Consider the following 25955-nt stretch of genomic DNA (forward strand, 5'->3'; position numbering starts at 1 on the left):
ACATTTTAAGAAAGATGTGGACAAACTGGAGAAAGTCCAGAAGAGATCAACAAAAATGATTAAAGGTCTAGAAAACATGACCTATGAGGAAAGACTAAAAAATTGGGTTTGTTTAGTCTGGAGAAGATTTGGGGGAAAAGGGACATAGAAGTTTGTTACAAGGAGGAGGGAGAAAAGTTGTTCTCATTAATCTTTGAGGATAGGACAAGAAGCAATGGGCTTAAATTGCAGCAGGGGTGGTTTAGGTTGGACACTAGGAAAAACTTCCTGTCAGGGTAGTTAAGCGCTGAAACAAATTTTATAGGAAGGTTGTGGAGTCTTCATTTTGGAAGTTTTAAAAAACAGGTCCAGCGGTTCTCAAACTGGGTTGTGACCCTGTTTTAATGGGGTCACCAGGGCTGGTGTTAGACTTGCTGGGGTCTGAGGCTGAAGCCGAAGCTTGAGGGCTTCAGTCCTGAGCAGTGGGGCTCAGGCTTTGGCTTCAGCCCTGTGCAGCAAGACTCAGCTTACAGCCTCCCTGTACGGGGTGTCGGGGCTTGGGCGTGGGCTTCGGTCCCCCCCGTCCCTGCCCAGAGTTGTGTAGTAATTTTTGTTTTCAGAAGGGAGTCTAGGTGCAATGAAGTTTGAGAACCACTGGATTAGACAATTATCCGTCAGGAATGGTCTAGTTATTACTTAGTTCTGCCTTGAATGCCAGGGACTGGACTAGATGACTTATTCAGGTCCCTTCCAGCCCTACGCATCTGTGATCTAGTTTCTCAGGCTTTTTCTGTTTCTTTGTCAATCTGCCTTTCTCTTCCTCTTCAGTGGAAGCTTGTGTGTATGTCTGTTTATCTCCATCTAGCTCTCTTTTAATGAATAATCCCTTTTAAGTAGGAAGTTGCCATACATTGACTTGCAACAGTTTTGATTGTTGACATTAATAAAAATTTGTTAGGTTTTAGGGAAGTATCTGAAAACCATCCCAATTTAAGAACAATAAGAAATTGTTTTCTGTGGTTTGTATTATAATATAGTGGCTCAAATAATACTGTCAGTAGAATTCCTGGTAATTGATAACTAGAGGTATTATTATCTAGTAGTAATAATAATACACAATTATTACTGATGCATATGTTTGCACAAATGATAAAATAACAGTTGGTCTAAATATCTAAACTTCTTTTGTATTAGGTGTTTACATTTTTTTTCTTTTTAAAATAGTTGTTTTGGTAAGCAGACATTTGGACAGAAAAATGACCTCCATTATCAAGTTGACTACGCTCTCAGGGGTGCAGGAGGAATCTGCTCTCTGCTACCTGCTGCAGGTAGACGAGTTTCGTTTTTTATTGGACTGTGGCTGGGATGAGAATTTTTCAATGGATATCATTGATTCTCTAAGGAAGTAAGTAATTGCTTATCCTTTGTTTTTTAATAAAAGTCCCGAAATCACATTACTGCATGTTGTATAACATGAGATTTTATGCTCATGATGTAGACTAAAAATCCAAAATTTTTGTTTTCTGTTTAAAATTGCCTATATGATAGGGAAAATCACTTTTCTAAAACCTTTTTAATAAATAGGTCTGCTCTGTGTATATATTCTGTATATATTACATCAGCTTGCATTAGTTACAAAAATACGCTTTTTACATCTAATAGCCCTGCAGATTCAATATGTACAGCTATGAGATACTGAGTTTGGGTCGATTCTGGCCTATGTATTATCAATAAGGTTACGAGTCTGTCCCAGAGGTCACGGACTCCGTGACTTCTGCAGTGGCTGGTGCTGGCTCAGGGGCTGCCCAATGTGGGCAGCCCCTGGGCCAGCAGCAGCAGTTTGGGTGTATGGAAGGACGCTCAGGACTAGGGGCAGAGCGTTGTGGGGTGCGGGGGGCACTTACCTTAGGGTGGGAGGCTCCCACTGGCATGGCCTGCAGCTCCCAGGCAGCGAAGCAGGGCTCTGCGCTGCCTGTGACTGCAGGCTCTCATCCCCCCCACCCCCCCAGCTTCCATTGGATGCAGTTCCTGGCCAATGTGAGCTGTGGCAGCCAGCGCTTGTGCCCCTCTGTCGCCTAGGAGCTGTAGGGACATGGGGCCAGGTAGGGAGCCCCTGCCATCCCCGCCAATCCTTCTCAGCACCAGCAAGGGTCCTGAGCCACCTCCCCCAGCACCTGCGGCACCGCTGGACTGCCCGAGGCCTCCCTCCCAAGTTTTAGTCACAGGTATTTTTAGTAAAAGTCATGGACAGGTCACAGGCAGTGAATTTTTGTTTACTGCCCGTGACCTGTCCATGACTTTTACTAAAAATACCTGTGACTAAAACGTAGCCTTAATTATCGACAGAATTAACTAAATACAAATAATAGAATCTTACTGCTGATCATGCATAAGCAAAAAAGAAAAATTTTGACTCTCGCCTGCTATCTGGTGTTTCGGCTGTCAGGAAAAAAGGGTTTGTTTTAAACTGAGCAAGTTAGACCTCAGTTCTGCAGCAAATGCATACAGGTGGGCTCTTACACTGAGCCCCATTTAATTCAATGATGGCTCTGTGCATGTGTAGAGAGGGGTCATCCTGTACTCCCTGTGATTACAAGAGTGGGGTCTAAATATGGACGTTCCTGAGAGAACATAAAATCCTCACAATGCCAATTTTAATCACAGTTCATAACATCATCACACATTAAAATCTTGTTCAGCTACACATTGTGATACAATAATTGCAATATGGTCTTTAATGTTTTGAAAAGTTTCTTGAACCAGACAGTCATTCTTCGGGAAAAGGGTTTTCCTGCTACATGTGCTACTCAGATATGTGCAATATACATGCTGTTAGCATTTCAGCTAATACATTTTTTTTCACTTGTCTGTTGTTCTGTGTGTCTCTATTTTTATAAAATGTTTAGCCAGTGGGTCAAAGAATCAATTTTCTTACTTTTTAAAAAACAATCCAGCCACTTACTGTTGTTTGAAATATTTACATTTGACCTCTTCCTCTTTCTTTAAAAAGATATTTTTTTAATTTGGCTTTTACAGATTTGGGACTTGATTCTGTAACCTTTACTCCTGTTTTTTAAAATGGGACTATTCAAGTGAGTAAGGCTGTAGAATTGGGCCCTGAGTCCTAGACTAATTTAATTTCACAATTAATAAATGTAATGTTTCTTAAAATCTTTTGATAATGTTAGCCATTCAATTAAGTAGCAAAGATATTAAGTCATCTAAACTTTTATTATTTATAATTGTAATACAGATAAGCACTAAACAAGCGAATCATTCTGGAGGAGAAAGAAAATATTACATTAAAATGTCAGGTTGGCATGGTACAGCTAGAAGTATTCATGTTCCAGAGCCAACCAAACAGTCATGAATAATTAAACGTGTATAGTTTTCAAAGAGCTTTGGAAAACTAGTTTTGTGAAAAGCTAAGGGAAATGGCATACTAAATCTGTTTGGAGACTGGATTCAAGCTATTTCAATTTGGAAATATTTTAATCCCTTATTTTACTAGTTATCACCTGTCTCAAATTGTCGTAATGCAATTCCTGTGAGTCTGGAGTTTGCCAAATTAGAAAATTAGGCAGTTTGAAAAGCTTACTCTAAGTGACTTGGGATCCTAAGTTCCATTTTGAAAAATGACTTGGGCAGTTAGGCTCCTAAGTCACTTAAGAGCTTCTTAAAATTATATCCTTAATTTTTATTTTTTATAATGGTTATTAAAACTTTTCCTTAGTTCAAAGTCCCCATTCTGTTGGGGAAAAACTAAGTGATTTCTTTTCTGCTTGGCATTTCAGTTTTGCACTTGATGTTACCACAAAGTCGTCGTCCCCCCCCCCCGAAATTTTTTTCACGTATATTTCCTTTTCTCTCCTAGATATGTACACCAAGTTGATGCAGTGCTTCTTTCTCACCCTGATCCTCTACATCTCGGTGCTCTCCCGTATGCAGTTGGAAAAATGGGTTTAAATTGTGCTATTTATGCAACCATTCCTGTATATAAAATGGGACAAATGTTTATGTATGATCTCTATCAGGTATATTTTTATTTCATATTTTCACATGTATTTAATTTATTAAACTGTTTCATAGAAGATGATTCTCAGGATTTTAAAGGTTTTCCTTTGTTTCCTTTTTGTGCTAGTCTCGCCACAATACAGAAGATTTCACGCTCTTTACATTGGATGATGTAGATGCAGCTTTTGATAAAATACAGCAGCTCAAGTTCTCGCAGATTGTGAACTTGAAAGGTAAAAACGCAGCAAAAGATGCAGTAGCTGACTTGTCTTTTAATGGAGTTACTGTGCATTTTCATTTTGAACTTGAGTTTGCTTTTTTGAGGAGAGTACTTGGCGTAGGTCCTCTGCCTCACTAAAAGTGGATCAGTAGCACCACAGAGTAGCAGATCCTCATTGGTGTAAGCTGTCAAAGCACCACCCATAGCTGAGGATCTGCCCCAGTGATTACATTTCAGAAAAAGGCCCAACTCCCATTGAAGTTGGTAAGGGTTATGCCAGATTGAATTTGACTCTCCTGTCCTATGTTTTAGTTCTCATCTTTATTTTTCTGATATCTTCCATATCTCTAAAATACGTCTTGTTGTTATCTAATTGAAGGCAACATTACTGACAGCTGCTTACATATTTTCCCCAAGTGAAAAGGGGCACAAATAAAAACAGAAAAGCAAGTTCTTCAGGAAATGGAGAGGAGTATTGGAGATTTCTGCTCAAATTATAGTAGTCTAAGGCAGTGGTTCTCAACCAGGGGTATGCATATCCCTGGCAGTACGCAGAGGTCTTCCAGGGGGTACATCAACTCATCTAGATATTTGCCGAGTTTTACAACAGGCTACATAAAAAGCACTAGTGAAGTCAGTACAAACTAAAATTTCAAAAAATGACTTGTTCATACTGCTCTATATACTATGCACTGAAATGTAAGTACAATATTTATAGTCCAATTAATTGATTTTATAATTATATGGTAAAAATGAGAGAGCAATTTTTCAGTAACTGTGCTGTGACACCTCTGTATTTTTATGTCTGATTTTGTAAACCAGTAGTTTTTAAGTGAGGTGAAACTTGGGGATACATAAGATAAATCAGACTCCTAAAAGGAGTACAGTAGTCTGGAAAGGTTGAGAGCCTCTGGTTTAAGGCATTAACCCATTTATTGGGACAAAGTTAAGTCCTGTCCACACTAACTAAACCAATGAGAAGTCATGTAAAGTTTGAACTGTCTTATAACTGGGTCCCTGACTTGTCATATTTGTAATGTAAGTACTTACACAATTGTTAGTACTCAGGCTGAAGGGAATAATGACTTCTGGCCTCCCTAACATGATCTCCTCCGTCAGTAGTAACTTGGGGTTAGTGGTTTATTTCAAACTGCCGTGTGGTTGGGATAATGTATTGTAATATGCATGCTATATCTGAAATATTGAGAGGTTACAATACTGTCCCTGTAGGGAAAGGGCATGGTCTTTCTATTACACCACTGCCGGCTGGTCATATGATAGGAGGCACAATTTGGAAGATTGTCAAAGATGGAGAAGAAGAAATTGTTTATGCTGTTGACTTCAACCACAAGAGGGAGATGTATGTACAACACAGCAAATGATATTTTTTCCCAAATTTCAGTTAGTATTGCTATGTAATTTAACAGTGCCTGATAAATACTTGTATTGGCATGAAATATAAATATAGCCACCATCAAATCCAGCTGTTTGAGGTGAAGTTGGCAGTGTACAACAGAGCAGTAAGGTCTCTGTTTCTTCCTTCTCAAATCCTGTTTTTAATTTAATTGTAAGTTTTGAAACAGAAAATGTCCAGTGCTACAGCTGGGGAGAGGAGGGGGAAGTCTCTCCTCCCAGTTGAAAAAGGAGAATAAAAATATAAATAGTGTCCTTTTTTCATAAAAATAAAAAGAAGCAATCTTCTGAGGAGAAGAAGAATGAGACAATGATAAATAACTGTCCCTTTTATCAGGGGAAAAACAACCATGCTAATGAGCCCCTAAATGCCAATATATGGTCCAACTTGTAATCAAGACTGCAGATGCGTGGGAGTGGGGACAGACATAAATGTTGCATAGTAATCTAGGTACAAAATGCAAATACCAAAGGCTTCGGGGGGCAGAGGGGAAATGGGGGGAAGGAGAGTTTGAATCTTATATTTGTGGGAAATTGCAGTGTTTATTTTCTCCTTTGATCAAAATGTGATTACAGGGAAATTTTTGCTTGTAGGAGTATTCACAGCTGGTCTCATAAAGAAGTAATTCAAGAATAAGTCAAATGGGACAGACATTTATTAGAAAATGGAAAAAAAAATACATAGGTGACTTGGTGCTTAAAATGAGGAAATAATTATTTTAGATTCTTGTGGAAGTGTTTAAGATCCTTTAAAGGAGAGACAAGGGCAAATCTCCCCTCTCTTCCCCCCACTCCCACAAAAAAGATAACTTATATTCTGTGGTGCTCTAGGAAGGTTTTGTTTTAAATTAAAATGTGTTAAAGGGACAAATGGAGATGAGAATAAAATCAGAGCGGAAGAAGTTTGCAGACTTAAAACATCATAAATTATTTGGGGTTTGTTTGCCTTAAACTAAATTTAAGGGGTGCTGAGAGGTTTCAGGTAAGGAAAGGCATGACAAGTAGAAAATTAAAGCAGGGTGAAGTTGCCATGCTTTTGGCCTAACAAAAAACTGTTCTTGCTAAACATGGCATAAGTACATAGTTATGAAGCCAAATCATAAACTCCATGTTCTAGTACATTTTCTCTTAAGAAGTATCATCTGATTCCTAGGATAGAGGGCTTTTTTTCCCCCCAAGGTTTTTTGTTGTTAAAAGACCGTAAGAATCTAATTGAAAATTTGCCGGATAATGGGGAATACCAGTTCTGCACATACTTCTCAGTGTGAAAGTTTTCAATCTTATGACTTTTTTTGCCTTGTCAATAGAAATACGAAAACTGAACTAGTGTTGCCTAACTTCTTTTTCTTCAGCCATTTAAATGGATGTTCTCTGGAAATGTTGAGCAGGCCTTCGCTGCTTATCACAGATTCCTTTAATGCTACTTACGTACAACCCAGACGGAAGCAAAGAGATGAACAACTGTTAAGTATGTATTTTGCCAAATCAGTAGTAATGGAAAATATCTGTTTTTCAATTAAGTTATAAACTTCTACAACAAATGCAATATACATGAAAACTGAGAATCTTTAATTTTCTTTTAAGTTTCTGATTTATTTTTATTTTTTCTAACACTAGTGATCCTGTGAATAAACATATTTTCAGATAAAAGGTGATTGAGTCGTGCTTGCTGAAATTGATTCAAAGACTTCATGTTTTGATCTAGCCTGAGCTGATCTGTTCCTGTGAGATAAGGAAGTAAATTTCAATAGTTCTTTGTGCTTCATTTGAAAAAAAAATCATTAAAATGGATTTAAAAAAAGAAATTGCTATTAAATATTAAGGCTGAGCTTTTCAAAGCTCTATGGCGGGGGCACAGCTCCCATTAATTTCAGTGGGAATTGTGCATCAATATCTCTTTGAAGCTGAGATTTCTCAGTGCTGCTTATTGTCAGTTAATCTTTGAGTTTAGTTTTCCTCTGATTATAGTTGATGTTTGGTAGAGAAAATAAAAATCTTTCTCCTCTTCTAATTGTGGTTCAGTGTGCAGCTACTTGATTTTATTTATTTTTTTGTTTCTCCTCTCCCATCCCACTCCAGCCAATGTCTTGGAGACGTTGCGAGGTGATGGAAATGTGTTAATAGCCGTGGATACAGCAGGCAGAGTTCTGGAACTTGCCCAACTTCTTGATCAGATTTGGAGAACAAAAGATGCAGGATTAGGAGTCTACTCTTTAGCACTTTTAAATAATGTCAGCTACAATGTAGTGGAGTTTTCTAAATCACAGGTGTGTTCTGATATTAAAATAGTTATGAATGGGCTAATTATTTTCATTCTTAATGCTGCTTGATAACAATAGGCTTATCCAAGGGCATGTAGTTCTTTTTAATGTGAAGAAAGTTTTTTGTGTTACTGGGCTGACTTCCCTATTCCAGAGTGGGCACTCATGATCTAAATTCCCTCCATCAAGTAATATACGACCAGAATACTGCCAGTGGTATGACTTGATCGACAGGGAAATCCATTTTCTTTGTACCACATGACCTGTTAGCCTCGGTTACAGGTGTGATAAAGAATATTTAATTTATATATATGATATGTGATCGCCCACAAAGAGGTATTGGTAAAGAGACTGATTTGATGTATATGCATACTGCACCGGTCAACTTGAGAATCTCTAGAAGAGCATTTTTTAATGTTGTCAGGTACAAGTATATAGTTCGTACATCAGTTTTAGTTATTACAAAGTACCATATAAATCCTACAGATGACTTAACGCTTTTTTCCAATACCACCCTTAGGTTGAGTGGATGAGTGACAAACTGATGAGGTGTTTTGAAGACAAGAGGAACAATCCATTTCAATTCCGCCATCTCTCATTGTGTCATGGTCTTTCTGACCTGGCTCGAGTGCCTAGCCCAAAAGTCGTGCTTGCCAGCCAGCCTGATTTGGAATGTGGGTTTTCAAGAGATCTCTTTATACAATGGTGTCAGGATTCCAAAAACTCTGTAATTTTAACTTACAGGACCACACCTGGGACGCTAGCACGATTTCTTATAGATAACCCTTCTGAAAAAGTTATAGATATAGAGGTAAGGAATAGGTTACAATTCAGATTTTTTGATGTTTACCAACTGTGGCAATGTTTGCAAGACCTAGCTTAAATTTCTTTTTTGATTCTGCTATTGAAAATTTTGTCTAGTTGCTGAGAGAACTCTTAAGCCACGTTTCCTGACGTGTCAAACTGTAGTTATAGTTAAGCATGGCATGGTCAAACAAGAATAAGATCAAAAGTAGATTTTATGGTAGGGAATTATAATATATTAGCTGAAGGGCAGCGTTATAAAATCTGCAGCATAAGCATGGAAATTGCTAAAAAAATCTTTCACATCACAGAAGCACACCCATGTTACAGTAAACAGAAAGTAATTGTACAGTTTCCTGTTGACTTTTAGATGGCAAGGTGCAGTAGCTATTTGGACCAAAAAATCATCTTAAAAAAGAAAATCAAGCTGAGTGAGGTTAATATAACACAAGAAATTTGAAAAGATAAAATTAAGGGTGGAAAATAAAAGGGAACAGTTGACTTATACAGCTGATTTCAGTAATTTTTCATACTGCATCTGCCCCTGATTCCACCTGAGAAATTTTATGGTTTGTATGGGAGTGTGTACAACTCTGACTTCAAGGGGGTTCTTTAGCAATTTCCATATAGATTCTACAGCTTTCTTTTATAATTTCCTAAAAGATTAGGATGACACTTCATGCATTATTGTCCTCGGGACACAGTATTATTTAGAATAAGTTATACTGTGGTTTGCCTTCTTTAAAGCCAGAGCAAAATTTGCTGCTGTTCCCTATAATAGTATTCAACTTTGGCATTCTGCTCTTGTTTATCAGTAGCAAAGACAGGGAAAGCAGAATACCAACACCGAATATTATTGGGGGGTGAATTTTGCCCTATTCAGTTACTGAAAGCAGGGGAAAAAATAATTCCTGCACTGTAAGTTACTGAATGAAGATCAGTTTCTATTTAGGAGTTCTGTAAAGTAAATCAGTTGATCTTTAATACAGTTTTACAATGACTATTTTATTGTTCAGCATGGTAATACTATATTTGCTCAATTTTAACAGTACTAGGGATTTTATTTCCATTTTAGAGTAAGTTTACTACTCAACTCAATGTGGGTGCAGAATGTAGCCTTAATCACTTTGGTATCCTGATACTGATTAGGACTGGGTAAAAGTTTGAAACAGTGCAATTGAAAGGGTATTAAAACTTCCAAATAAAAGTTACAGCTTTTTTGAAGTTAAATAAGCTATTACCAGCAGGACAGTGGGGTGGGAGGAGGTATTGTTTCATATTCTCTGTGTATATATAAAGTCTGCTGCAGTTTCCACAGTATGCATCTGATGAAGTGAGCTGTGGCTCACGAAAGCTCATGCTCAAATAAATTGGTTAGTCTCTAAGGTGCCACAAGTACTCCTTTTCTTTTTTTGAAGTTGCTTACCCTAATACAATTTTTCCCCTCCTTTTATATTTTTACATACACACACACACACACACACTCTTTTTTTTTTTTTCTTTTTAGTTGAGGAAACGTGTAAAACTTGAAGGAAAGGAACTTGAGGAGTACCTAGAAAAGGAGAAACTAAAGAAAGAAGCAGCGAAAAAGTTAGAACAGTCCAAAGAGTAAGTATATTTCCTATTAATGCAGTGGGCTCTTAATGCCAAAGACACAGCCTCCAAGTAACCAGTATGATTCCTTACCACCTTTTGGAAATAACTGAATATTGTAGCTTCCATAGGTGAAAATATGTCAGATCATTCATTAGTCAGCTATGGAGTTCTGTTTTAATGGGTCCCTTTCAACTCCTCTCTTTGAGAATCACAAATGCTTTCTAAAGTTTGTAAGCCATCTTAGTTCTCCAGCAGTAACTGCTTTTAAATGTTTCTAAATGTTCATTAATTGCAAAATTAGGCCTGTGACAGTCTTTGTGCAGGCAATGGCCAGCAAATGTTTGATATATAGTATAAAATTTCATTTTAAGTGTGTGTGGATGGGTGTGTAAAATGAAACTTAAAAGAAATACCTTAAAGTGCATTTTGGGGTAACATTTCAGGGCAGATATAGATTCCAGTGATGAGAGTGATGTTGAAGAGGATATTGATCAGCCATCAGTGCATAAAACTAAGCATGACTTGATGATGAAAGGTGAAGGTAGCCGAAAAGGAAGCTTCTTCAAACAGGCCAAGAAGTCTTATCCAATGTTTCCAGCCCCAGAAGAAAGAATTAAATGGGATGAATACGGGGAGATTATCAAGTATGTGCGGGGGAAAAAATAGTAATGTTATTTGTATAGTGTTTTGTTTTTGAAGCACTTGCGACAGACCTGTGAAGTAGGTATTATCCCCACTTTAGACAAAGGATAACAGACAGAAATTAAGACAAGTTGCTGTAGGTCCCACAGAGAATTAATGATTGTGCCAGGACTGAAATTAAGAAGTTCCTACCTTTTTCCTCATGCTCAGTCCATTTAAATCATGCTGCCTCTCTAGGCACTTTCTTTATCTGAGAAGAAAGTAGTGATTAAATTCTTTTCTGTTCAACAGGAACCTGATTTTTGTTTAAATTCCACAATCTGATTTATAAATGACTTTAAAATGAAAAGGAGGGAAAACATCCTGTTTCCCGGAAGCCAGCGGTTTCTATCTGCCTTTTAAGGAACTCCTACTAAAGAGAGAGAGAATCTTGCAGAATGTTGGCTGATTTTAAATGTGAGAAATTGAAATATCTAAAAGATACTAATCTGGAAGAAATATAGTTAATCTGGGGTGGAATATCCTTGAGCATGTTTAGAGATTGGAATTTTAAAAGCATTTTTGCTGAACTTACATACTTCTAATTGTAAAGCAACTCAGTGGTAATATAGTGTAATAGTAAATATGGTTTGTATAGCACCTAGAACCATGGTGCTACTTTAATACAAATAATTAAAAATTTCAACATTAGGCCTGAGGATTTCCTAGTTCCAGAGCTTCAAGCAACCGAAGAAGAAAAGAGTAAATTAGAATCTGGTCTGACAAATGGAGATGAGCCTATGGACCAAGATTTATCAGATGTTCCTACCAAATGTATTTCCGCAACGGAATCAATGGAAATAAAGTGAGTGATTTTTAGATAAGCTTACAGGTGGAGGGCACTGTTTGTCAGGGATTCACAACTGAAATGGCTGATGCATTGTAAACAGTGTTTAGTTGCTTATGGTTTTTTTTTCTCAAAAAATATTTTTCAGGCTGAAACTTCATGATGGCTTCTTATTTTTTTCCCCCCAAGTTCAGAGGGAGATTTTTCTGGGGAACTGGAAGATAATTTGTTGGGGGTTTTTTTACGTTTATGGAAAGGGTAGAAAATCATTGAAAGAGATGTGTGTATTTCAAGTATCACCTATTAAATCCTTTTTTTGTAAAGAAAACTAATTGAAAGAAACCTACATTAATGTAGCATTTAGTCATTATTTTATGGCACCCGGAAGGATGCTAGGTGCCTTGTAGCACAGATGAAAAGACACACAAGAAAATTTTGCCCCCTTCTCTCCCCCCTCTCCCCCCCATATGGTGCTTGGGTGGTTTAAAGAGGCTGGGGGAGAACTCCACTGTTGCAGGCACTGCATTGGGCTGCCATATATGGCCGAAGTGTGGCCTTCTCCCCACCCTCTTCCTCTTGCAGTCTCTGGCATTTTGGGGGGCATAGTGCACATAACTACTGCCATTCTGGCTTATGCTGCAAGCAGCATGGGGGAGGCTTCTGTAACTTACAGCAGACCCACCTCCCTGGGCTGCCTAAACTAGGCTGGGGCCTGTTTTGGAGTCAGGAAGGCACAAAGTGGCTTAAAGCTTCCTGTGGGCTGCACCTTTTGTGTTGCTCCTCCTGGAGGTGGCACAGAATTTGATTCGTTCCTAAGAGTTTACAGTCTACTTCTATACATGATGTGGTATTGGGCAGGAGGGGGAATGGGAAAGGAAGAGCAAGTGTTACAGCAATAAGACAACATAATAATTCTCTCTAAATTTAGAACATAAAGCATTAAGAATTTTTTTCTTTTTAAATCAAATTAGAGCCAGAGTTACATACATAGACTATGAAGGACGCTCAGATGGTGACTCCATTAAAAAAATCATTAACCAGATGAAGCCACGACAGTTGATCATTGTCCATGGTCCACCTGAGGCCAGCCAGGACCTTTCAGAGTCTTGCAGAGCTTTTGGTGGGAAAGATATTAAAGTTTATATGCCTAAACTGCATGAAACTGTAGATGCAACCAGTGAGACTCACATCTATCAGGTAAGATGGTGGGATTTGTCAATTATATGAGTACTGGGGGATGTGAGAGCTCTACATTGATCAGATTATGTCATTATTTGGCTGTGCCTTTTGGAGGGAAAGAAGATAATGCTATGATCACTTACATCTAGTCCTATTGAGGCAAGAGAATTAACTTTTATTTCTGGGGAAAGATGGAAACATTTCCATTATAATCATGTGGATATTATGTTATACCTACACATTATTAATGCAGTCACTACATTAATAGAAGTTTAAGATTACATATTTAAGCCTGCAGTTATAAAGTGCAAAAGGAAAGTATCTCATTCAACTTGCTCTGCTGAACACATTGTATATATTTAGGTATGCATTTGAGTCTCAGTCTTGCATTTCTTGTATATCCAAACTTCTTATTGAAACTGCTGTAAGAGTTTTGGATGCAAAAGAAATAGCCCAATAGTAACTGAAAATATGCATGTCAAGTAAGAGCAAGTTAATTTTACTAAAAACCTTAACTATACCACTACTCTGTGTGTTTGTGTGTCTGTGTGTAACATGAAGAAAAACTAGAGAAATTGCCTGAGCATGTCAGCATTATAAATGGTTCCAATTAAGCTTTGAAGCAGAGATCTAATGGAGGGGTAATGGGGCTAGAGAGAAGAGTACACACCTCAGTTTGAAGGAAGTGGGGTATGAATGAGAGCATGTGAGAGCTGGTTGGAGAAACTCCAATGGAAATCCAAATTGAAATGCTTCTCGAAATTGTTGATTGACTTTGGAAGAAAACCGGGTTAAAGTTCTAACAGTATTGAAATGTCTCATTTCAACTGTTCTGGAATAAAACATTCTGATTTTTCATTTTGAAAAAACCTATTATTTTGTATTATAATAAAAAATGTCAAAATTGCAAAATGTTTTGATGGACCTGAAACAAATATTTTTTTGGAATTTTCCTTTATGGAGAACTTTACAACTTTCAAGTCTCATTCAGAAGAAAGTCAAATTTCAAAATCAGTCACAAAACAAATTTTCTGCTCTCTGCACAGTGCTAATTCATACCTTTGCAGTATTAACATCTGAAAAAGAAACAGGTGGGGGCATCAGAAAATGAAGAAGAAATCAAATTTATTTTTTGGGAGGATTATGGTGTGTGTTTATAATGAAACCTTTGCAAGTCTCCTTCATACACTTGATCCCAACAGCAGCAGCATCTGGGCCAAGGAATACAATGCCACCGTGAAGTCTCAAAAAAGGCAGGTTTTTACTGGAATCTGTTAATATCTTAGATTCCAATTGAATGTGGCTAAAAGTGATGTTTTAGTCACTTAAGGTTTAGATATTTAATCTTTTCCCATCATGACTGGTAAAGAACTACATAAGTGCCATTTAAATGCAAAGTTGATATGTTGTGTGGTTGATTTTTTTTTTTTTTTTTTTTTAAATCTCTCCAATAATTCAAACATAGCAGAAGGAACTGTTCTTAAACATACCAAGAGCAATCAAGGATAGTTTTAGCGCTACAGAAAAATATTTCAGATTAAAAATATGTGAAAAGGAGAGTTACAATGAAAGTCTCACCTTAACCCTCAAAAGCCACAGTCTGATCTGCTTATCTTTACCAAGAAAGAGCACTAATATTCGTTTGTTTTTTTTCTGCTGCTTTCCAAACCAATTGTCAGGTGCAAGCCATGTGTACTCTTCTGTCACTTAGTGTTGTGCTTTATTGCTGGAGGGTTTTTTTCCAAAGAGTGTGATGGATTCAAACAACATGGTGTCATAATGTATGGGGAAATTATTAATTTTTAAAAAGTTGGTGTTAAGAGCCTGTGAAATGTGCTGTCAGGTTTGCTTATGTAAATAAGTCATTACAGTTTTTGTCTATGTGCAACTTAGGTCAGGTTAAAAGATTCTCTGGTCAGCTCCCTTCAGTTCTGTAAAGCGAAAGATGCAGAACTGGCTTGGATAGATGGCGTCCTGGACATGCGGGTTTCAAAAGTGGACACAGGAGTCATTCTGGAAGAAGGAGAGCTGAGGGAAGATGGAGAAGACTTGGAAATGCAAGTGGATATGCCTTCTTCTGAGTCCAGTGTTATTGCACAGCAAAAGGCCATGAAGAGTTTGTTTGATGATGATGATAAGGAAGTATGTGAGGAGAGCGAGATCATCCCTACTCTAGAACCACTGCCACCACATGAGGTAGAAAAGCTTTTGCCTTCCCTTGGCTACATGCTCTCTTATATTTGTGCTGATTTTTGTCTTATATTTGTGGGGATGATTTTCCGGTATCGTTTTTTCAATGTTTAGAGCCTGACTTTAAGTGGCACTTATTCAGGTAGAAGCCTCATTAAAGTCAGGAGCTTTGCTTGAATAAGGCCTCCAGTATCGGACTGTTCATGTTGTAAATTGGTGTCTTAGGGCTTGTTTTCACTATGGGGGTAAATCGACCTAAATTACGCTACTCCAGCTACGTAGCTTAGGTCGACTTACCCCAGTCTTCACTGCACTGCGTTGGCGGGAGATGCTCTCCCCTTGAATTCCCTTACTCTTCTCGGGGAGCTGGAGTACTGAGGTCAACCGCTAAGTCGACAGCAGAGCGCTCTCTGGGTTTTCACTAGACCCACTAAATCGATCCCTGCTGCATTGATTGCAGCAGCATCTATCTCCCTGTAGTGAAGATCAGCCCTTAGTGTCAGGTTTCAGAGTAACAGCCGTGTTAGTCTGTATTCGCAAAAAGAAAAGGAGTACTTCTGGCACCTTAGAGACTAACCAATTTATTTGAGCATAAGCTTTCGTGAGCTACAGCTCACTTCATCAGTTGCATACTGTGGAAAGTATAGAGGATCTTTTTATACACACAAAGCATGAAAAAATGGGTGTTTACCACTACAAAAGGTTTCTCTCTCCCCACCCCTCTCCCCTGCTGGTAATAGCTTATCTAAAGTGATCACTCTCCTTACAATGTGTATGATAATCAAGGTGGGCCATTTCCAGCACAAATCCAGGGTTTAACAAAAACGTCTGGGGGGGGGGGTAGGAAAAAACAAGGGGAAATAGGTTACCTTGCATAATGACTTAGCCACTCCCAGTCTCTATTCAAGCCTAAGTTAATTGTATCCAATTTGCAAATTAATTCCAATTCAACAGTCTCTCGCTGGAGTCTGGTTTTGAAGTTTTTTTGTTGTAATATCGCAACTTTCATGTCTGATTTTTACGGTTGTTCCACAGCTACTGCTTTCTTTGTTCAGAATGTGAGCACTTCAAGATACAGAATGTCTCTTTGCCCTGGTCTACATTAGGGGGTGGGGGATCGATCTCAGTTATGCAACTTCTGCTATGTGAATAACGTAGCTGAAGTCGACGTACTTAGATCAACTTACCATGGTGTCTTCACCGCGGTGAGTCGACTGCTGCCTCTCCCCCGTCGACTCCACCTGCGCCTCTCGCAGCAGTGGAGTACAGGAGTTGATGGGAGAGCGCTCAGGGGTCGATTTATCGCTTCTAGACTAGATGCAATAAATCGACCCCTGTTGGATCGATCACTGCCCGCCAATCTGGCGGGTAGTGTAGACATACCCTTTATTATGTATAATATACAGTGCTTACCACAATGTGATGCTGATCTCAGATGGGGCTTCTAGGTACTGATGCAATACAAATTTTTATTTATTATGTGACCTGTGCACTTACCATGCATGACTTTGGAAATCAGTTGGTATTTGGGCTGTCAAGCAATTTAAAAAATTACGATTAATTGTGAGATTAAAAAAATAAATTGCAATTAATTTTTAATTGCACTGTTAAACAGTAACATAATACCATTTATTTAAATATTTTTGGATGTTTTCTATATTTTCAAATATAGGCAGGGGTCTTGGGGCTTCAGCCCTGCTTGGGGCTCCTCGGGGCTCGCGTGGGGCTCCAGGCTCAAGCCTCCACCCCACACCAGGTTCCGAGCTGGAGCTTCAGCCCCCTCACTGCCAATGCCTCTTCACCTCCACCCAGAGGTATACGATTGATGTGTTTAAAAAAATTAACGTGTTAATTTTGTTTTCAGTTAATCGCAGGTATTAGCTGTGATTAATTGACAGCCCTAGTTAGTATCACTCCTTGGATTTACTCTTAAATTTCATCTGACACTGTGGTAAATGTTTCCTTATCTTATGTAGTTAAAGATAGATACATGCACAAATATCATTTCAAAAAGAAGCACCTAACTGACCAACAGAGAATCAGACAGTGCAATTCTTATAGCACTCTTCGTCCTTAGTCCTCAAATACTTTTGTGTATCTGGGTAGATATCATTAACTCCTTTTAAGAAATAGAGAAAACTGAGACATACAGATGTTAAGGGTAAGGTCTTGTGCTGCAACTCTTAGGCCAGGTGGAGGTACGTTGCCACCTTTGAACCCTCTCAAACCAGTACTGCTGAGGGCCTCTGTATCCCTTGGAGCATAACTTAGGAAGGCACCTAGGGCTGTCTAAATTATGGCAGCCTCCCTGGGCTGTGCTGTGAACCACAGTGTTGATTGTCGGGGCACTGCTCCCAGCACACCCCTTGCCCCAGGGCTTGTGAGCAGGTCCTATCAGGGAGCCTTATGGCTGTCTTACACAGTACCTACGCAGGGGGAAATCCTCTCTTGGCTAGATCCAAGGTTTATAGGGCCCTTTCATCTGGCATAAAAGGGCTTGAGCTTGGGTGAGAATCTCACCCTAGCTGACTTTCCCAAGATCACAGAGCTTGAAAAGGAAACCAGAGTTTCCCATGCCCTGTCCCGCAGGTCCAGGATCCCAGCACAGACCAGGAGTTGCTCGTGAGGAGGCTGCCTTAAAATCATTACACCTATCAAAGGGGAAATCGAATAAATTAGGGCTGTGAATTAATCACAGTTAACTTACACTATTAACTCAAAAAAATTAATTGCGATTTAAAATATTAATCGTGATTAAACTCTGTTTTAATCACACTGTTAAACAAGAGAATACCAATTGAAATTTATTAACTAGTTGTGCATGTTTTTCTACGTTTTCAAATATATTGATTTAAATTACAACACTGAATACGAAGTGTACAGTGCTCACTTTATATTATTTTTATTACAAATACTTGCACTGTAAAAATGATAAACAAAAGAAATAGTACTTTTCAGTTCACCTCATACAAGTACCGTAATGCAAACTCTTTATTGTGAAAGTGCAACTTACAAATGTAGATTTTTTGTCATATAACTGCGCTCAAAAACATGTTCCTCGGCCCACGCCACTTGCCACAGCCCCCATTGGCCTGGAACTGCGAACTGTGGCCAGTGGGAGCTGCCATCGGCCAAACCTGCAGACACTGCAGGTAAACAAACCGTCCTGGCCTGCCCACGGATTTCCCTGTTGCGCTGTGTGCCAAAGGTTGCCAATCCCTGCTTTAGAGCATACAAGTCTACTGAGTCCTACTTCTTATTCAGCCAATCATTAAGTCAAACAAGTTTGTTTACATTTACGGGAGATACTACTGCCCACTTCTTATTTACAGTGTCACCTGAAAGTGAGAGAGGCGTTCGTATGGCACTTTTGTAGCTGGCATTGCAAGGTATTTACATGCCAGATATGCTAAACATTCGTATGCCCCTTCATGCTTTGGCTACCATTCCAGAGGACATGCTTGTTAAAAAAATAATGCATTAATTAAATTTTAACTGAACTCCTTGGGGGAGAATAGTATGTCTCCTGCTCTGTGTTACCCACCATGTATTTCCATAATATAGGAGTCTTGGATGATGACCGAGCACGTGTTGTTCGTTTTAAAAACATTTTCCCTGCAGATTTGACAAAACACAAAGAAGGTACCAGTGTGAGATTTCTAAAGATAGCTACAGCACTGAACCCAAGGTTTAAGAATCTGAAGTGTCTTCCAAAATCTGAGAGGGATAAGGTGTGGAGTCATGCTTTCAGAAGTCTTTAAAAGAGCAACATTCTGATGTGGAAACTGCAGAACCCGAACCATCAAAAAAGAAAATCAACTTTCTGCTGGTGGCATCTTTAATCAGATGATGAAAATGAACATGCATTGATCTGCACTGCTTTGGATCATTATCAAGCAGAACCCATCATCAGCATGGACACGTCCTCTGGAATGGTGGTTGCAGTGTGAAGGGACATACGAATCTTTAGTGCATCTGACACGTAAATACCTTGCAATGCCTGCTACAAAAGTGCCATGTGAATGCCTGTTCTCACTTTCAGGTGACATTGTAAACAAGAAGCGGGCAGCATTATCTCCTGCAAATGTAAACAAACTTGTCTGAGTGACTGGCTGAACAAGAAGTAGGACTGAGTGGACTTGTAGGCTCTAAAGATTTACGTTGGTTTATTTTTGAATGCAGGGTTTTTTTGTACATAATTCACCATTTGTATTTTCAACTTTCATGACAAAGAGATTGCACTACAGTACTTGTATTAGGGGAATTGAAAAATACTATTTTTTTTTGTTTTTCGCAGCACAGATATTTGTAATAAATAAATATAAATTGAGCACTGTACATTTTGTATTCTGTTATAGTTAAAATCAATATATTTAAAAATGTAGAAAACATCCAAAAATATTTAAATAAATGGTATTATTGTTTAACAGTGCGATTAATCGCAATTAATTTTTTTAATCGCTTGACAGCCCTAGAATATTTTTTTCCAATCATATGCTCAGTTACTTTATTATAAAGGCTTAATAAAAATGTTTTACTAAAATCTTTAGAAGATTTATTTTTTGTACTTTATTCATTGAAAGGTTATTGGACATCAGTCTGTTTTCATGAATGAGCCAAGACTGTCTGATTTTAAACAAGTTCTTCTGCGAGAAGGAATTCAAGCTGAATTTGTAGGAGGGGTGCTTGTGTGCAACAACCTAGTGGCTGTTCGTAGGGTAAGTATGTTGTTTTTAAAGCTATATAGAATATATGCAACACATTATGTGTATCTCCCTAACCACCTCACTGTACAGATAATAGATTCAAGTATGTTTTTTGTTTCAGACTGAAACAGGGCGCATTGGATTGGAAGGCTGTCTTTGCCAGGACTTCTATAGAATAAGAGATCTTTTATATGAGCAGTATGCCATTGTCTAATGGAGATGCTGTGAAGATGATGTCTTTACTTGAACTTTAAAAGACAGTGGAGATTTCTACCTTTTTATTTTTGTGGGTATCTTTTTGTAGTTTTCTAATTTCTACAGAGAATACTGATTGTTCAGAAAAGTTAGACATCAAAGTCCAGTAAACTAACCTAAACAAGTAAATAATTGCTACCACAGTTCTATATAAGACATCCCTTGGTACATTCCACATTGCTGGCTTTCAAGCTGTTAAAGAATATTGTTGCAAATACAATTGGTATGCTATAATTGAGATTGACAGTTTCCTTTATGAACTTTCTTCCGAGAAGGATTTTACTGGTCATAAACATGCTCTTTGACGTGACATGGCATACCAAGTCTCTGCCTAAGAATGCAAATATATAAAAAGAATCTGTTTTCCTATTTTTAAAATATCAGAAAAGGTTGTCTTTGGTTTTTGTGGGGAGGTTCTTCTACTGAACAGTAGAAGCTTCAGCAAAAAATTTCTAGGCCACTGAAAATTGGCCAAGTTCTTAATAGTGACTTTCCTGCAATGGTTAATATGCACCCTTGTTAATACTGTAACTGCTTCATGCTACCGATTGATACAGTACATCATAAGATATTCCGAAATAAAATCTCAATTTCCTGGGTCAAAAAGCCAGTCCTAAAATGTTATAAGGTTAAATACATTTTTAGAATGTAACGCATTCTAAAATACAGAATGAGTGGAAAAACAAAGGTTGTCTGGCATATCTGCTAACCACATGTTTTTGCATTTTCTCGCTACTGTATATGTATATATGCATAACTTCTAGTTGTTACAATCTGTTACGCCAGTTATACCTATCTTTTGTGAATTTTGATTTTAATACTTTCAAGAAAAAAAACAAAACACCTGCATTCTGTTACTTATAATAAGCAGTGCACAGTGAGGTGAGTTCAGGAAGATATTCTGTCCTTACATCTGAATTCTTGACTTTGTGAATTTATCTGCTTGGTACCAGGTTTCATAGTACTTGTTTTTCCTATTGCTGGCAGTGGGATTACAGCCACTGGTACTAAAATTTGTTAGATTTTTAGTTGAATATGAACAGTCTTGGGTCACTTAACTTCTTACATTTCTGAACAGAAAACAGTGATGGAACACATGCAGAGCACTGGTCTATTAATCAGAAATTACTTTTTTATTCTCAACCTTTGGTTTTAATCAGTGTTTGAAATTATTCTTCATTTATTACAACAACGGTGGCTTAAACTTGAGTTCTGCTTTCATTTGTTTATTTAAAAAAAAGCAAACAAAACTTTTAATGAAATATGGGCAAAAACTAACTCTGTGGGCTGCTGCTGAAGCACAGATTAGTTTGCTGTTCATTCTTGACTATTAGGCATTGTATAGCTATTCTTTATGTTGCCTATTTATACTGTTTAAAAGTTGGAATAGGAACTTAAAAGAAAACTGGGATAAGCATTCAAAAACTTCTGATACTAGATGTAAAAATGTAATGCATTCTAAAATATGATTGAGAGGAAATATATGTATTTTGATACACACACATGCCTGACTAGAAATAATTACCAAAATGTGGTAAGAATTTTTTTTTTTTCTTTTTTGTTTTGGTTTGTTTGGGGGGTTTTGTTTTTTAAGTTTAGCCAACACTTTAGAAAACATTACTTTCAATGCATGTAAATCTAAATCACTGTTGGATGGTTGTCAGCAAATGTCACCTTTAACCATTGTTCTGATAGAAGTCCATTTGCAACATGACCTAAACATTCACATAGGTAAACTGACTCTGGAGCTTTTATCCTGGGGGTAAGAGAGATTACATCAACATATACTGCTGGAATTTATTGTGCAAATTACTTTTTAATTCCATAATTTTTTGTTCATGAAAATTTCTTAAAACAAAACAATCTCACTTTAATAACAGTTTATTAAGTTGGCAGTGTAAATTTGAAATTAACATTTACTGTACTTTCTTCTCTATTCTATTCTTTGACAGGATGAGTGACCTAGTGTTTGGGGGAGAAGCAGTAGATGGAAATATCTTGATTTTTAATAAGGCTTTTGACACAGTCTCACACAAAATACCCATAAGAAAACTAGGGAAATGAGGTCTACATTAAATTACTGTAAAGTGGGTGAATAATTGGTTGAAAGACCATACTCCAAGGTAGTTTGCTGTCAAACAGGGTGACTTATTTAGTGGTATCCCACAGGAGTCTGTCCTGAGTCCAGTGCTAGTCAGTATTTTCATTAGTGACTTGGATAATGGAATGGAGAGTATGCTTATTAAAACTTGCAGGTGACACTTTGCTGGGAGGGGCGCAAGCACTTTGACCAACAAGATTAGAATTCAAAAGGACCTTGATATGAAATCAGCAAGATGAAATTCAATAAAGACAAGTGCAGAGTACTATACTTAGAAAGGAAAACTCAAATGCACCACTGCAAAATGGGAAACAGCAGGCTAGATCATAGTACTGTAGAAAAGAATCTGGGGGTTTTAGGAGATCACAAATTGAATATAAACTAACAGTGTGATCCAGGTTCGAAAAAGGCAAACGTCACTCTGTGGTGTATTAAAAGAGAGTAATATGTAAGACATGGGAAGTAATTGTCCAGCTCTGCTCAGGCCTCACCTGGAGTACTATGTCCAGTTTTGGGCATCATAAAAGATGTGGATAAATTGGAGAGTCTAGAGGAGAATTACAAAAGTGATAAAAGGTTTAGAAAACCTGACCTATGAGGAAAGGTTTAAAAAAAAATCCTGCATTTTTAGTCTAAAGATGAGAAGGCTGAGTGGGACCTGATAAGTCTTCAACTATATTAAGGGCTGTTTTAAAGAGGACTGTGATCAGTTGTTCTCCATTTCCACGTACCGTAGAGCAAGAAGTAATCAGCTTCATTTGCAGCTAGGGAGATTTGGGTTAGATATTAGGAAATCCTTTCTAACTGTAACGATAGTTAAGCACTGAAACAGATTACCAAGGGAGGTTGTTGAATCTCTGTCTCTGGAGGTTTTTAAGAACAGGTTAGACAAAGATCTGTCAGGATGGTCTTAGGTATGCTTGGTCCTGCCTCAGTTCAAGGGAATGGACTAGATCAGGGGTTCTCAAACTGGGGGTTGGGACCCCTCAAGGGGTCACGAGGTTATTACATGGGGGGTGGCGAGCTGTCAGCCTTCACCCCAAACTCTGCTTTGCCTCCAGCATTTATAATGGTGTTAAATATATAAAAAAGTGTTTTTAATGTATGGGTGGGGGGTCGCAATCAGAGGCTTGCACTATGAAAGGGGTCACCAATACAAAACTCTGAGAACCCCTGGACTAGATCATCTCTCAGGGTCCCTGCTAATCCTATATTTTTATGATCCTATAATAAGGAGAGGTTGAATTGAAACTATCTGTTAACTGGAGATAAAATCATGCTCTATTTTGAAATGTGCTTCTAGCTTTAAACAAGGAACCCAACTGTGCCATTTTTTTAACTGCAATGCATTCCTAACCAAATTACCCCACTTCACAAATAAAAGGATTTTTTTTTTTTTTTTTTAAATGCCAGCCCTGCCACTTCTATGTAAGCTCTGAATATTAAGCTGTATCCTTTCTGGCTCATGCATCTTCTGAGGCAAAACTGTGCCCTCGATTACTTTTGTTATTAGCCCTGTTGTCTTCATTGGAAGTAACTGAGGGCAGAATTAGGCTCTGTGCTTATGATTCATCTGCAGTCTTAGGATTTCTTGGTGGTACATCACTGTTTCCACAGCTGAGACTAGGACAGAAGGTCTGGAGGCACAGTCCTGGCAGCAGATGAGAGATCTGCAGTACTTGGAGGCTGAACCCCAGTTTCTTCATTCTCCTCTCCTTGCCTACCACCACTTCATGGAATTTGGAGGAAATACCATGAAGGAATTTTAAGTAAGTAGGGGTTTTTTTATGGGAAAGAAATGTAGGACCCCGCCTTTTAATATGTAAATGTACTGAAGATTTCTATAATCATCGGTCCCCATCACCTAAGTTGAGGTTTACCTTGAAGCTAAATGACTTTCATTTGGGTGAAAGGCTCATTTTTTGCATTCTGCTTTACCTCAACTCAAGTACACACTGCCAAAGTTGAAAATCTGCCCCATCCCCTCCACCCCGCCTTGGGCAATATTGAGAATTGTTTAAGGCAAAAGATTCAGGGAAGCCTTTGAAAAAAAGTAAATAAGTTTTAACAGAGGGAAGGAGAATTATACCTAGTATTAAACTGGAATGGCAATGTTCTTATGAGAACACTTGAGAGCAATCCTTTGCTAAAACTATGCTGGAAACTTGAGATGTCTGCTACTCCTGAACTAATTGTAGTGAGACACTTCTTCATTTGGTATAAACAAGCAAAGAGACAACCCCTTTGGGTCCCAACTGTCATAAAAGTTCTACCATAACTCATTGATACTGTGCTGAATCAAAATCACTCTGATGTAGCATGGCACCAAAAAAGTGTGAATTTTTCAATTGGGAAAGGAAGCATTTTGCCTTTGGAGAACATTTTAAGGTCAAGCCTCAGATTTATTTATTTATTTATTTATTAAAAGGGCTAGAAGCTCATATAGTACTTTACACTCCATGGTTGTTACTGATTTTAAAAAAAAACAAAAAAACTGTTCAATTAATTGAAAGCCTTTATGCCTAAAAATCTGTTATAGACATCTGTCCAGGCAGGAGGATGAAATCTTTGTTGTTTTTTTTTTTTTTTTTTTAGTTCATGCGAAGCACCACAATGTTTGGTTTTTTCCACCCTTTAAAAATAATGGTTGTGGGGGAGAGATTGGTTTTTCTTTTTAATTGGATGGTGATTTGTGGTATACGGCTCAATCCCCAAATCATCTATGTCAGGGATTACTGTTTAAATTAATGGCAGTTCCACACAGTAAATGACATTACTCATCAAAATAATCTTTTAAAATATTTAGAATTTTGTAAACTATCAGTGTAAGGTAGGTTATAAATATGGAGGTCTAAAGACCTTTTTCTGTGTTACAGAGAAGCTTTCTGGTTGAAAAGACATCTGAGTTTAAAGAATAAACATTTTTGGTTCAAAAGCAAGTGTTCATTATTCTGGGGCTCTGTTTTGTAATAGAATCTGTACAATAGTGACTCCTGCATTTAATAGACACAGAATTGGGCAATTAACTGAGCCTGACATATAAATATACTCATTTTTAGAAAATGCTGCTTTTTTCTCTCTCTCTGTTTCCAGCAAGGTTGAGTACACCTATGTAATAAGTGAAGCTTTTTACAGAGAATTTTCTATGGTGAAATCTGTTTCCTCAAGATACAATACCCAACTAGACTAAACGTCTTATTTTGCGTGAGATAATGGTTGGTACACATTATGGATTATTGATGTATAACATATTGAATGACCCATCATGGACAAATTATGGAAGAGATCATTGCATTCTGCCTTCCTAAATTTCCCTAATTTTATAAGTTACTTTTCACTTCCCTGCCCTAAAAATTATTTTGTGTAGCATTGCCTAGTTGTCACGTTGTACTGCAAAGGTGGTTGCATTTCAGTGATGGCTTTAGGTGATCCATGTCTTTGTATGTAACATTTTGATATTAGTAAACTGTGGGGAAAGATTTGGAGAAAAAAATACATGCAATTACACACACACACTCTCTTATTTTATTTTATTTTATTTTATTTGTTTGGATACTGCTGGGGAATCTTTCCATTCAAGGGACCCAGGGTTTAGTCCCTGCCATATAGTTACCTGAGTTAACAAAAATTTGGTTGGTTTGTTCCCCCTAAATAAGTCAGCCATATTCTTAAATACTGAGATTCTTTTATACTACAAACACTCATGACATAGAAAACCTTAAGGAAGATATTCTTGTGCTGTTGGGTGATTCCTGGCATCTCCTTTCCT

At 37.8% G+C, this 25955-nt stretch overlaps 1 protein-coding gene across 1 annotated transcript in view; it reads left to right on the plus strand.

Moving 5' to 3' along the window:
- Nucleotides 1-21294, plus strand: part of CPSF2 (cleavage and polyadenylation specific factor 2) — a 27141-nt gene extending 5847 nt beyond the window's left edge. The window contains exons 2-15 of the mRNA XM_077819279.1: nt 1204-1384; nt 3854-4013; nt 4121-4226; nt 5444-5573; nt 6979-7094; nt 7706-7893; nt 8408-8698; nt 10199-10299; nt 10731-10931; nt 11621-11773; nt 12727-12952; nt 14828-15130; nt 19708-19842; nt 19952-21294. Of these exons, the coding sequence (XP_077675405.1) occupies nt 1236-1384; nt 3854-4013; nt 4121-4226; nt 5444-5573; nt 6979-7094; nt 7706-7893; nt 8408-8698; nt 10199-10299; nt 10731-10931; nt 11621-11773; nt 12727-12952; nt 14828-15130; nt 19708-19842; nt 19952-20044 (2352 nt within the window). The 5' untranslated portion in view covers nt 1204-1235 and the 3' untranslated portion in view covers nt 20045-21294. The remainder of the gene's footprint in view (nt 1-1203; nt 1385-3853; nt 4014-4120; nt 4227-5443; nt 5574-6978; nt 7095-7705; nt 7894-8407; nt 8699-10198; nt 10300-10730; nt 10932-11620; nt 11774-12726; nt 12953-14827; nt 15131-19707; nt 19843-19951) is intronic.
- Nucleotides 21295-25955: the final 4661 nt, after the last annotated feature.

The sequence above is a fragment of the Eretmochelys imbricata genome, chromosome 6, assembly GCF_965152235.1.
Source record: "Eretmochelys imbricata isolate rEreImb1 chromosome 6, rEreImb1.hap1, whole genome shotgun sequence".
NCBI classification, from domain to species: domain Eukaryota; kingdom Metazoa; phylum Chordata; order Testudines; family Cheloniidae; genus Eretmochelys; species Eretmochelys imbricata.